General features: G+C 44.7%; 1 protein-coding gene across 1 annotated transcript in view; it reads right to left on the reverse strand.

The window, feature by feature from the left end:
* Positions 1-6,273, reverse strand: part of TGFBR2 (transforming growth factor beta receptor 2) — a 63,354-nt gene extending 57,081 nt beyond the window's left edge. The window contains exon 1 of the mRNA XM_035130371.2: positions 5,891-6,273. Coding sequence (XP_034986262.1) covers positions 5,891-5,966 — 76 coding nt within the window. The 5' untranslated portion in view covers positions 5,967-6,273. The remainder of the gene's footprint in view (positions 1-5,890) is intronic.
* Positions 6,274-13,049: the final 6,776 nt, after the last annotated feature.

The raw sequence follows: 13,049 nt of genomic DNA on the forward strand, positions 1-13,049 counted from the left end.
ACTGTAAATAACAGCCACTTGGAGTCAAGTAAGATTCGGGATCATGCATTGAAGGATGGGGCAGTGGGAGTTAATCTTTTCTTACCATGCCATTGTCCTAATGAAAACTGCCCCTGCAAGAGAAAGTTCCCCACTGGCTATTACTTGAGTCAAAACACAGCAGGGTGGACAGCATTTTTCACTGAGACCATGGCAGGTAGGGAGGCTGAACTACCCCTCCCACCACTGATATTCACTGTGAGCCAGAGGCCACCTTGAGCCAAAGACTGTGTGGCCATCAACCCGCCGTCCATGTGACACTTGTCGCACACCTGTGATGTCACACATGCATCATTAGGAGGAGGCGTATAGTCAGGAGGCGGCCCTGCCCAGTGCCACAAAACTTGGCAGTTCAGCCTCTTACCTCCCTCAATATTGGAACACTAAGCCCCCTGCTAAGAAATATTGAGAGGTCATTTGCCCCCTAGAGTTGACACGTCTGTTGGGAGCCCAGAAGCAACCACATTCAGTGAAAAATTAAAAGGTTCATGCAGCTGCACATTAATGTAATGTGTAGTTTGGTTCTGTGAAAGGCTGGACTAGATGAATCCCAAGGCGGAATTAAGATTGCCGAAAGAAATATCAACAACCTCAGATATGCAGATGACACAACCTTGATGGCAGAAAGTGAGGAGGAATTAAAGAACCTTTTAATGAGGGTGAAAGAGGAGAGCGCAAAATATGGTCTGAAGCTCAACATCAAAAAAAACAAGATCATGGCCACTGGTCCCATCACCTCCTGGCAAATAGAAGGGGAAGAAATGGAGGCAGTGAGAGATTTTACTTTCTTGGGCTCCTTGATCACTGCAGATGGTGACAGCAGTCACGAAATTAAAAGACTCCTGCTTCTTGGGAGAAAAGCAATGACAAACCTAGACAGCATCTTAAAAAGCAGAGACATCACCTTGCCGACAAAGGTCTGTATAGTTAAAGCTATGGTTTTCCCAGTAGTGATGTATGGAAGTGATAGCTGGACCATAAAGAAGGCTGTTCGCCGAAGAATTGATGCTTTTGAATTATGGTGCTGGAGGAGACTCTTGAGAGTCCCATGGACTGCGAGAAGATCAAACCTATCCATTCTTAAGGAAATCAGCCCTGAGTGCTCAATGGAAGGAAAGATCCTGAAGCTGAGGCTCCAATACTTTGGCCACCTCATGAGAAGAGAAGACTCCCTGGAAAAGACCCTGATGTTGGGCAAGATTGAGGGCACTAGGAGAAGGGGACGACAGAGGACAAGATGGTTGGACAGTGTTCTCAAAGCTACGAACATGAGTTTGACCAAACTGCGAGAGGCAGTGGAAGACAGGAGTGCCTGGCGTGCTCTGGTCCATGGGGTCACGAAGAGTCGGACACAACTAAATGACTAAACGACAACAAAATTGGTTCTGAGTCTTCCTTATTAAGGTGGGAAGCCCAGGGTAACATTCTGGCAACCCCAACAGGCGTGAACCCCCAAAGATAGCACTAACCTCCCCCTCCAAAAGTGCTCCCACTCAAAGTCTCAGCAAACTTTTAACTAGAGACACTAAGCCAGCAGTCTCTGCCTTTCTCTGCCCCTTCCAACTACATACGGAGTGTTTTTCCCTTAAGGGCTTAACCTTCTGTTCTGCACACCAACAAGCATCCATTCCTCCTCCACCACCAAATATACATTTGGTGTTCATGTACAGAAAGTGATGTACTTTGGGTATTTCATGTTACAAGATTTTTGCCAGTAGCCTTCCATTAACAGGGAGTGGTTTGTTTTTATCTATTCCAACTGAGGTTACCCAGGGATACAAGCCAGGAAAAAGCTAGCGCTGCCAACTCTCCTGCCCAAGAAAGAATCCCTTTTCACTCACTCACTCCAAGTCAGCCAAAGCAAAATGCAATGCTATACAGTACATGCTACTCAGAAGTAAGTAGGTTCAAGGAGGGCATACCGCTCAGCAGTGCAACCTGGGAGACAGAGGGTATGTTACTGAAAGCAGGCATAATTCAACAGTACAAAACAAAATTTAAAAAGCAGGATATAAATTCAGAAGGACGGAAGGGGGCAATATCAATGTCTGGTTCCCCCCCCCCCAAAAAAATATATTGTGTGATGTTAGTACTGTATCATGCAAGTTATATTTGGCAAACTGCATCCTTTCACTTGCAAAAAGCTGTGTTTTCCACAGCTGCATGCCTTCATCATAGTGATTGATAATGAAATAAACTTGGCAGATATCCCTTGTGTCGTATGTACTATGTGTGCACAGGAAAATGTGCTTTTCAAAAAAGAAATAATTGGCTTTGAGTAATTAGGTCAGTGGTCTTATACCTGAGAGTGCTCATTAGAGATTAAGTAATAAAAATAAAAGCATTGTCATTCAGAATACACCAAGGTAATTATAATCGAACTATTCATGGTAGTATGAACAGCACACAGATTTGAGCAGGAACAAGCCTTGGGCTTGTACGCTCGTATCTCCCCTCTTGCCCTGTGTTCAAGGGGAGTTTTGGAGCTTTTTGCATCTGCTTTTAGCCAATCACAGCTTCCCATACCCTTCAAAACCAGGAGCTGTGGCTCACACGGAGCTACGGTTTGTTTAAGGGACACAGCTTCAGAAACCATGGTTAGGCGCTGGCTTGTTTGAAACTCGTCATAAATTAACATGAACCACAGTTTGCCAGTCCAGATGACATGACAACGTCGTTTACTGGGACATGTGAACATAGCTATAGTGTAAAGGCAATGCCATTTAATTGTGAAAGGAAGAAATCACAGGGAAAGTATGCATATTTGGCTAAGAGCCCCTTTGGCACAGTGAATATGGCAACGAATCCTACTTGCAGGGCCACAGCAACAGGAGTTTCTGGGCCTGTACTGTATAGAGTTTGGATTTTATCCTCTTTCAGCCTAAGATATAACACAGCAGAAGTAAAACCCAGAGAGAAAGCCAAGTTGTTATACAAGGTCACCATTCTTAATGATTGTGCTAGCTCTCAGATAACACTGGTCACGACCCAAACCAGCCAAAATGCAGAAAGTGCTACTGCTCTCTCGGCTCCTGCTCTAGAGCAGCCTCCCCAAGCTGGTACTCTCCAAATGTTCTGGATAACTGTTCCCATCAGCCCTACCCAGCAAGGGCATTAGGTTGGAGGAAAGTCGCTCTAGAGCAGGCATCCCCAAACTCAGCCCTCCAGCTGTTTTGAGACTACAGTTCTTAGGCAGGCAATGCCTATGTTCTTCTCTATCGTACAAGTTTTATATTACAGTACAGGAACATTCCATTATTATCATAATCTGCAACTGGACCTAACCTTTCAGCAAATGCACAGATTTTGCTAACACTTTGCACAATACTCAAGTGTTTGCAGGATGTTTACATAAAATGCTACAAATGCTGTACTGTGACATAGCTAAACTGATTTTACGCAAGCTAAGTATTTGAAACACTTTAAATCAGCAGCTTTTTTTTTAAAAAAAAGCATCCTGCGTATTTGTGCTTAATATCACTATAGGTAGCTATTTGAATGGTAAGATGCATAACCTTAATACTGTATACAGGTTTCCTTTCCAGCTCTGTATTTTTACCTCTCCTTTTCCCCCACTAACCACAATTTTGCAAACAATAAAAAAGCATCACCCTGTTTGTTATGTTACTATGGAATGGCCTTTTTTAAACAAAAGTTAAAGTAACTACACAGGTAAATAAAAAGGTAAAGGACCCCTGACAGTTAAGTCCAGTCGCGAATGATTCTGGGGTTGCAGCGCTCATCTCACTTTACTGGCTGAAGGAGCCGGCGTTTGTCCACAGACAGCTTCGGGTCATGTGGCCAGCATGACTAAGCCGCTTCTGGCAAAACCAGAGCAGCGCACGGAAACGCCGTTTACCTACCCGCCGGAGCGGTACCTATTTATCTGCTTGCACTTTGACATGCTTTCGAACTGCTAGGTGGGCAGGAGCTGGGACCGAACAACGGGAGCTCACCCCGTCGCAGGGATTCGAACCTCCAACCTTCTGATCGGCAAGCCCTAGGCTCTGTGGTTTAGGCTCCGTTGTTCCCTACACAGGGAAGTAGTCCCTAGGAAATCTGCCAGTGGACATTATACCTTATATGGTACCATCCATGTTCATGTCACTTTCCAGCATTAACATAAGTCCCCATTCCACATAGCTTTACATTCTAAAGGAGAACAACTGCAAGGCAAGTGCAAGGCAATTGGGAATGAATATGCTCGAATATAGTTATGTATCCTTAGGCTTCAAGTGGGGTTTTGAGGAAGGATCTGTAAGGATTGAGGTAGTTCCGGGAATAAGAGACCAAGAGAGAGAGAAGGCAGTGCATTTTAAAGGAGCATGAGATTTCTGGGCAGCTGCTCTAGGCAAAAGTTACAGATCACAGCTGGGGAACATTTGGCTCTCCAGATGTTGCTGCACTACAACTCCCATCATTCCTAACCACTGGCTGTGCTGGGTCAGGCTGTTGGGAATAGGGGGCCAAAATATGTGCCTAAAGCCTTGAGCACAACCTTGTTTCTACCTACTTAACAGGCCACGTATAAATAGAGCATCCAGGATGGCCTAAAGTTTTTTTTTAAAAAAAAAGTTGTGCTGTGCCCCATCACCAATGTGATGAGAGAAGTTAAGCTGTGTGTTAACTTTCAAGAAGCTTAGCTACTCTGATTATATCATTACTTGATAGCGCTGGTACCCATAATAACCAGTGAAAAGGATTTTGCTTTAAAAGGGCCTTGCACATCAATCCTCTGTGTGGTGGTGGTGGTGGTGGCTGCTGCTGCTGTTTAACAGTCTGCACTGAAGCGTGTTAAATGACTGAAGAACTCCATACTTGAACAAGGCGGAAAGCAAAATGAAGAACACAGGGAGTCATGAGACAACTTAAAACCTGGACGCAAAACACTGATCAAGTGATTTGGAAAGACACTGCTTCCCTCTACAGATGCTTAGGGTAGCGGTTTTTAAAATGAACTTGCCACCATACTACTGCAAACTCTGTACGACCACATGCTTACACTCCGAAGAGCTTTATCCCAGCTGAAGGAGAAAACGAAGGTGCAGGATTTTTTTAAAAGCATGCCAGTGACAGGCAACACAGCCGCTTTACCCTTAAGTTTGTAAAGAGGGAGTTCTTATGTCTCTTGGCGCACTTGTGTTATAGTTGCAAAATTAAGGGAACTGGCGTTCTGGAATTCGGATCCTTTATTTTCTGGAGAATTATGACTCAGAAAACATCAGCCCATGACTCACTTCCCCTATTTCTGGGTATTTGTACCCCCAAACCTTCCTCTGCATTGCCAAAAAGCCCTGCCATCACGCCAAGAGCAAACCAACCCACCGACTTCACAGCTGCAAGCAGCTCATCCTAGGCCAGGTGTGGTAGCTATGGCTGCATCTGCAAGACACAAGGCAGCTGCTCCCTGGCAGATATCCAGAGATACAGGATTAAAACTTCTGCACCACCCCTCAAGCAAGAATAGAAGTTGGGGAGGAAGAAGCATGCTTTTCTCCAAAACAACACTCTTTTCAACAGGCAAGAAAAAACATTCCAAAAGTTTTAACTTTTTTTGGAAGGAGGGGGGGAAAGAGATCAACACACCCACCCCACCCCAGAAACAGGACGTAGCTCAGTCGGTAGAGCACGAGACTCTCAACCTCAGGGTCGTGGGTTCAAGGGAAAGATTCCTGCATTGCTGGGGGTTGGACTAGATGACTCTTGGGGGGGAACCCTTGCAATTCTGTGGTGCTATGAACCTGGCCTTTTTTAAAAAAATAACAACAATAAAAGGCTTCTGGTGCCTTGTGCACAAGCTAGATCTTGGCGGGGAGCGTCGGAAGACCAGAGACCAGGCGGCGAGGCTTACCTGTACCCCGAGCCAGCGGGCAAGCCGCGCAGTGCAAGAAAGTCCACAGCAAAACGTGCTTGGGCGCCCAGCTCATTGTCAAGCTCCCTCGGGGCGCTGGGCTGCTCGGCGGCGGAGGAGAGAGCGCCGAGGCTCGGCGGCGGGGCGCGGCGAGGGGCGCACGGGGCGCGGCGAGGGGCTCCTCTCGGGGCGAAGGCGGCTCCCTCCAGGCAGGCAGCGAGCGAGCGAGCGAGGCCCCGGCAGAGGCGGCGGCAGCGGCGGCCGCAGCAGCAGCGGCTCTCGGCTGCTTGCTCGGAGGGCGTGTGTGACTCACCCCCACCCGCCGCCCGCCTTCCCCGCTTCAGCCCTGCCTGCAGAGGAAACAGGAAATCTTAAAAAGTTCGCAAACAGCTGGGCAGGACTTTCTTAACTCTCACAGTCAGCTCCTTCTCCGGCCCTCCCTCCCTTCCCTTCCCTCGGCTTCGGAGCTCCCTGTCAATCAAGGGCCTGAGGCCAAACCTCCCTCGCCCTCAGGGTGCTCTTTTTCTCACACGCTGATGCAAAAAAGAAAAATAAGGCAGTAATGCCCAGATTGAGGCGTTTGGGCATCACCGCACGTCGCCCGCTTGTTTCCTAGGAAGGGACTTCCCTCTGTGGCACGCGCCAAGGCTTTTTAATTTTTATTTTTTGAATTTTATTCGTGGGCGTGGGCTGACCCCCCCCCCACCAAAAAAAGCAAGTAAATAAATATACTTAGAATTGTAAGGATCATTTAGTCCAGTGGTTCCCAAACTTCTTCTTTTTTTTGCCATGCCCCACCTAAACATCTCTAAAATCCTGATTCCCACCCCCACCCCCGACATTTCTAATTATTCAAAAAGTGAACTCCTATTCACGTGGAGGAAGCCTAACAGGTCATTCACTGTTAGTAACTCATTCTCGAATTGCATAGCTGCCAAGTTTTCCCTTTTCTCGCGAGGAAGCCTATTCAACATAAGGGAATTTCCCCTAAAAAAAAGGGAGAACTTGGCCGCTATGGAAATGCCCCCCTTAAAAATCAAACTGCCCCCTTAAAAATCAAATTGCCCCCCTGTGGGGCATGTGCCCCACGTTGGGAACCACGGAATTCTAGTCCAAGAATTTGCAGCTATCCCATATAGGGATCAAGCCTGAAAGCTTGGCATTGCAAACCCTCCAACATTTCTTCAATGAAAATAGGGATGTCCTATTCCTGGGGTGGCCAACTCCCAAGACACTGCGATCTACTCACAGAGTTAAAAAACTGACAGCGATTTACCCTCCTTTTTGGGGTTCATGTCAAAGTTGTCAAACTTTTTTTAGGAAGGAGGAAGACCAATTTTGGGGGGGATTAAGGTCAAAGTTGTTGAGTTTTTTCAGGTAAAATGTTGAGCTTTTCTTAGGGGAGCCACAGTTGTTCAGCTTCTTTGGGGGGAGCCAATGATTTACCAGTGATCTACCGCAGACATCCAGTGATCTACCAGTAGATCACGATCTACCTGTTGGACATGCCTGTCCTATTCCATCACCATCACCATCATTATCAAACCACCCAGCTACTCTGTGCAGATTACAACATATATAAAGATAACAAAACATTAAACATTAAAAATAAACTTCCCTATACAGGGCTGCCCAGAAGGCTTAGGGGGGTCAGATAACTCTGCAAATCCGGGAATGTCTCTGGAAAACAGATACATTTGTAGGGTCTGGCATCATCAGCAATCTAACCAACTGAGCCATCTTGCTTAACTAAAAAGTAGAAATAATATTTGAAAATGAAATGCACACTGAGGTCACTGGGATGATGTTGTGGCGTGTTCCAGTGACGCAACTGGCAACCTGACTGAGACACCTATTTTTCTTTTTTCTTTTTAGAAGAAAAGCTGTGGTTAAAAGTGTGGCACTTACTGAAACAACTTCATGGTGAGTAATTGCATCTTTTTTCTACAAGAAAAGCACTGGCTGTGCCCATGTTTTTATTGTTTGCACTTCTCACATCAGCAATGCAAACGCTAAGAAGAAGGGTGTTTTTTTGCAGGGTGCTATAGACTTCAGGGCACACTTCAGGGCACACACTGGGTCAGCATCCTGTTCTCACAGTGGCCAACCAGATGGATGCCTGTAGGAAACCCGCAAGCCAGATTCGATCACAGGGGTGGAGCTTGATAATATGGCGCCTGAGAGAGGACACAATTTGGTTATTGAGCTTTCATCCTGATTTGTTTGTGGAGAGGTTGTGTCAAAACAAGTGTTATCCCACACTTCCCACTGCATTTGCCTGACGCTTTTCCTAATTTCAAAAAGTCTGATCTTTAGGGAAGAGGGTTTGTTGCATAAGTTCTCCCCATCAACTATGATTGCGCAATTTGAAAGTCCTGTAATTGCACAATTTGAATCCCACCCAAAAGTAGTGACCCTCTGGAAGCCCCCTAAGCCTACAATGGGGTAGTTTGGGAAATATTTTCAAGTTTTGTCCTGGCCTTATGCGTGGAGCCAGCAGGTCAATTCTCCCTTCACCGGTCCCATTCAGCCAGTCCAAATGATGTCTATTGGTGTGCAATATTACCCATTTGGGGCAAAATCGCATAGTGTATTCCCCAAGCTTCTAGAAAACTGACTACCCTATTTTGGTTCACACAAATTGGTTGATACATGCATGGGCCCAATTATGATGATATGACAAGTGGCCCCCCCAAAAAAAATCAACCAAAAAACATACCTGAAAGCTGTTTACACCCAGAGGGGGGAAGTAGCAAAGAAAAAATTATTAACTCCTTCTGAGAATGCACTTGAAAGGGGTGATTTTCTGACCATTTAAAGTGGTATAATCTCAAGTTTCAGCAATCCCTGTCTCCAGGATTTACAGCTTCATTTCATCTTGATTCTCATTCATTATCCAAACTACTATTTATCCACTATTTGTCTTAAATTACCATGCTCAGTTCCAAAAAAATCACTACGCCTGGTTAGAATGCATACAATGAAGCCTGCAAAATGTGTTACAGAAGGCATCCAATATGCATATTGATGCAAATACAGTGGAACCTCGGTTTATGAACACCTCGTTTTACGAATTTTCGGTTTACGAACACCGCAGACCCATCTGGAATGGATTAATTCACTTTCCATTACTTTCAATGGGAAAGTTCGCTTCAGTTTATGAACGCTTCAGCTTATGAACAGACTTCCGGAACCAAATACACCCATGCTTCGGGTTAAGTACACTTCAGGTTGAGTACTCCGTGGACCCGTCTGGAATGGATTAATTCACTTTCCATTACTTTCAATGGGAAAGTTCGCTTCAGTTTATGAACGCTTCAGTTTATGAACGCTTCAGTTTATGAACAGACTTCCGGAACCAATTGTGTTCATAAACCGAGGTACCACTGTATATCTGAAGAAGTGTGCATGCACACGAAAGCTCATACCTATGACAAACTTAGTTGGTTTCTAAGGTGCTACTGGAAGGATTTTTTTATTTTGTTTTGCAAATATAGAAGTAAAGCAAGTATACTATACACATGGTAAACACTTGTAAATGGTATTCATGATCAATACATTGTACTACCATAGCAATTAGGAATTTCGGCACATCACTTTTTTGCCCTTTGCGTAATCACTTCCACTAGTTCAGACTCGTTCTTAGGAATTCATTCCTTGCTGCAAAAAATGTTTAGCCTCAAGGAAGGGCATTTACAAAAGGTTACCTGCCAACAGATTTTATAACAGTCCGAACTCAAATCTTCAGGAGGGTACCCTGCATTAAGCTTATTTCCTTGACATAACTAACGTAGATTATCTGTTGCGCATAATTAACAAGAGTATTATCAGTTCCTCTGTATAGAAACCAAATTGTTACACTCCATGTTCGTTTAATAATTCATTTATGTCGAACAGAATTCCTGAATATTAAATTTCTATTCATGTATACAGTGAACATGAGAAAGGTGACAGAATCACCCTCCCCACATTTCACCCATTAAAATGCATGTCTGCACCATGCACTGGTGCATATAAGCTTGAAGGCAATTGCAGCGCCTTGTGTGATCAAGTATCCTGCTTTTTTCAGGATTGACTGGGAGTTTCACCCACTTTGTAGGTTTGTACTTATAGACACAGGCATGGAGGATAAAGCTATAAATGGCTACCAGCCATGACAGCCATTTTCTATCTCCACTGTCTGAGTTGATAAACCTCTGAATACCAGATTCCAGAAATCACAAGTAGGAGAGAGTGATATTGCTCTCAGGTCATGCTTGCAGGCATCCTATGGGCATCTGGTTGGTCTCTGTGAGAATGGGATGCTGATGTTCTTATACGTATGTTTGCAGAACATAACACTGCCCACTGTCATCATATGTGTGGAGATGTGCCCTAAAGTGTGAAAAGTGAAGTTTGCAAATGCCAGAGATTCTCATTAAAACTAACCTTGCATTTCTTCCTTGGCACGTATATACAGTATAAACTTCCTATGCCTTCTCTAGTTAATCTCCTGCTTTGCAGCATTAGGATACATGTGGAACTCCAGATCGAGTTGATGGTGACCAGGAGCAGGTATTGCCAACCGAAATACTCATTGGTTAGATTTCAACTTGGCGGGAATCATTTCAAACCACTTTACTACAATGCTCTTTGAATGAAGCTTCTTTTTATCACTGCGGTGGTGATCTGGCCCATAGCCTTGTTGACATTACAGATATGCTCCAGGGTCTTCCTTGATAAGAGATGTTGAAAATGTAAATAAACATGCAAGCAACGCTTTGTTCTACAATTCAGTCTGAACGTACACTGAGATTTCTCACAATTTCCAGCATTTCTTCTCATTCGTTTATGTCATTTGTACCCAGCAACTGAAAATAGTACATACATGCTTGCCTTTAAAAATATCTCTGGGCCAGTCAACATCAGGAAGTACCCATCATTATACAACAGAATGTTATCAGAAAGTTCTTATACAACTTGGCAGAAGCCAGACATTCAGAAGACAACTAGGTCCCTGAAGTACTGTTCACTGTAGGTACCACTATTGTATTTGAGGGTTACTGTATAGATGGATACAATATTGGTTACTGGTTTGCATTCATTTGTTTTTATTATGTATTTTGTATTCTCATTTTGTATTTTTCTGTTGTGAACTGCCCTGGGATCTTTGGATGATGGGCAGTAAGGTAAAGGTAAAGGGACCCCTGACATTTGGTCCAGCTGTGACCGACTCTGGGGTTGTGGCACTCATCTCGCATTATTGGCTGAGGGAGCAGGCGTACAGCTTCCAGGTCATGTGGCCAGCATGACAAAGCCGCTTCTGGCGAACCACAGCAGCACACGGAAACGCCGTTTACCTTCCCGCTGTAGCAGTACCTATTTATCTATTTGCACTTTGACGTTCTTTCAAACTGCTAGGTTGGCAGGAGCCGGGACCAAGCAACAGGAGCTCACCCCATTGCAGGGATTTGAACCACCGACCTTCTAATCGGCAAGCCCTAGGCTCTGTGGTTTAACCCACAGCGCCACCTGCATCCCCTATTACCTGTACTACCTGTCTATTTGTGATAGATAAGTAAATAAAGGCATTGTAAGTTTCCAACCAACATCGGTTGTGTGAGGTCCCTTCTCAACTCCTGCCCCTTCTTACAAGCAGTGAAAAGTTTTGGATTGCCTTTACAGCAGGGCTGGTGAACCGTTACCCAAAGAAGAGCCATTGACCCATTGGAAAAGTCAAAAAAACAAAATAACTGCTACAACTTTAACTCCATGTCACGTCGGTAAGCATCAATACACAACAAATGAAGCATGTACGAACGGTTTTTCAAAACGTGCATCTCTCTTTATGCGTCCACTGCTCCCTTATTTTTATTCAATGCCCCCCAATTGCACCCGAGGCTACTACCGCCCCCTGGATCGTTCCAGCAACCCCAGGGGGTTGTATCGCCCACTTTAGGAAACTTCTCTAGACAGCTTTTAGCTACAGAGCCAGCCTGCTTAAAGCTGTTGCTCTCCAGCTCTCTCTACAATACAAGCAGCCCTGATAAAACAGAGGTGCTCTCTCTGGCCGTGAATGTCCCATGAGTGGCCATGGTGAAAGACCAAGTCACCTCCAACTTGTAGAGCCTTGCACTGTAAGACTACGCATTTTACAGCCATCTGTGTGCCGCCTAGCACGATTGATTCCTGTTTTGTAGCTTGCAGCCCTTGCTGCAAATAGTATCTTTAGCAAACCAGGCATGGGTAATCATTAAAATATTGCTCTAACATGATGTATGGGAGAGTTTCTCTTTAGTCCCTTTTCAATTAATGGGAGCTGTTACAGTGATGGATTTGAAAGGATATCTCCTTAATGCTGGTGTAAAGCTCTCTTTGTACTTTAATTACACGTCTCCCAACATCTCAGGGCTGTTGTCTCATCTTGCCCCTTGCTCGCTGGTGAATGAAGCAGAGAGTGGTGATGCTATCCTGACTCATGTAGCCGGGATTAATGATCTCATTTCATGGCTTGGGATACAAAGATACACTTTTAATACAATGGTTGTTTGTCGAAGCATGGATCCAGGGGTGCTAGCTAAGATGGCATGCAGGAGAGAACGTAGTAGTGAAGGAAAGCAATTCAACAAAATCCAAAGGTTTGTCTTTGGAAACATTCAAGGTTAAATTACTTTAAAGCCTGTGCCAAGGCTATATATATATATATATATATATATATATATATATATATATATATATGTAAACTGGGCATGTGGGTTATTATCCACTTTTCTCCGAAACAGCTTCACTGATTGCGTTCAAATTTTGACACAACATCCCAAGCGAATGTCCGGAGGTTCTTATAAAGTTTGCTAAAACAGATGTCACACCTGTGCAACATAAAAAAAACCCGAAACCCCGTGTTTCAGAACACACCAAACAGATAAAAGTGCATGCTGGGAAATAGAACAGAGAAGCAGCATCTCCATTGGCTGCAGACAATCGGTGACATCACAACATTCCACAGCAACCAACTGAAAACAGGCATTTACAAGCCTTTACAGAGTAGGCCTTTACAGACTTTACAGGCCTTTACAGACTAGGCCGAATGGAGGTACTGACTCGCCTGGGTAAGGGTTGGGAGGGAAGAGGGAGTTGGGAGATTCACAGGGATGAGCCGGGGGGGGGGGGCAAGGAACAG

The sequence above is a fragment of the Zootoca vivipara genome, chromosome 12 (genome assembly GCF_963506605.1).
Source record: "Zootoca vivipara chromosome 12, rZooViv1.1, whole genome shotgun sequence".
Taxonomy (NCBI): Eukaryota; Metazoa; Chordata; class Lepidosauria; order Squamata; family Lacertidae; genus Zootoca; species Zootoca vivipara.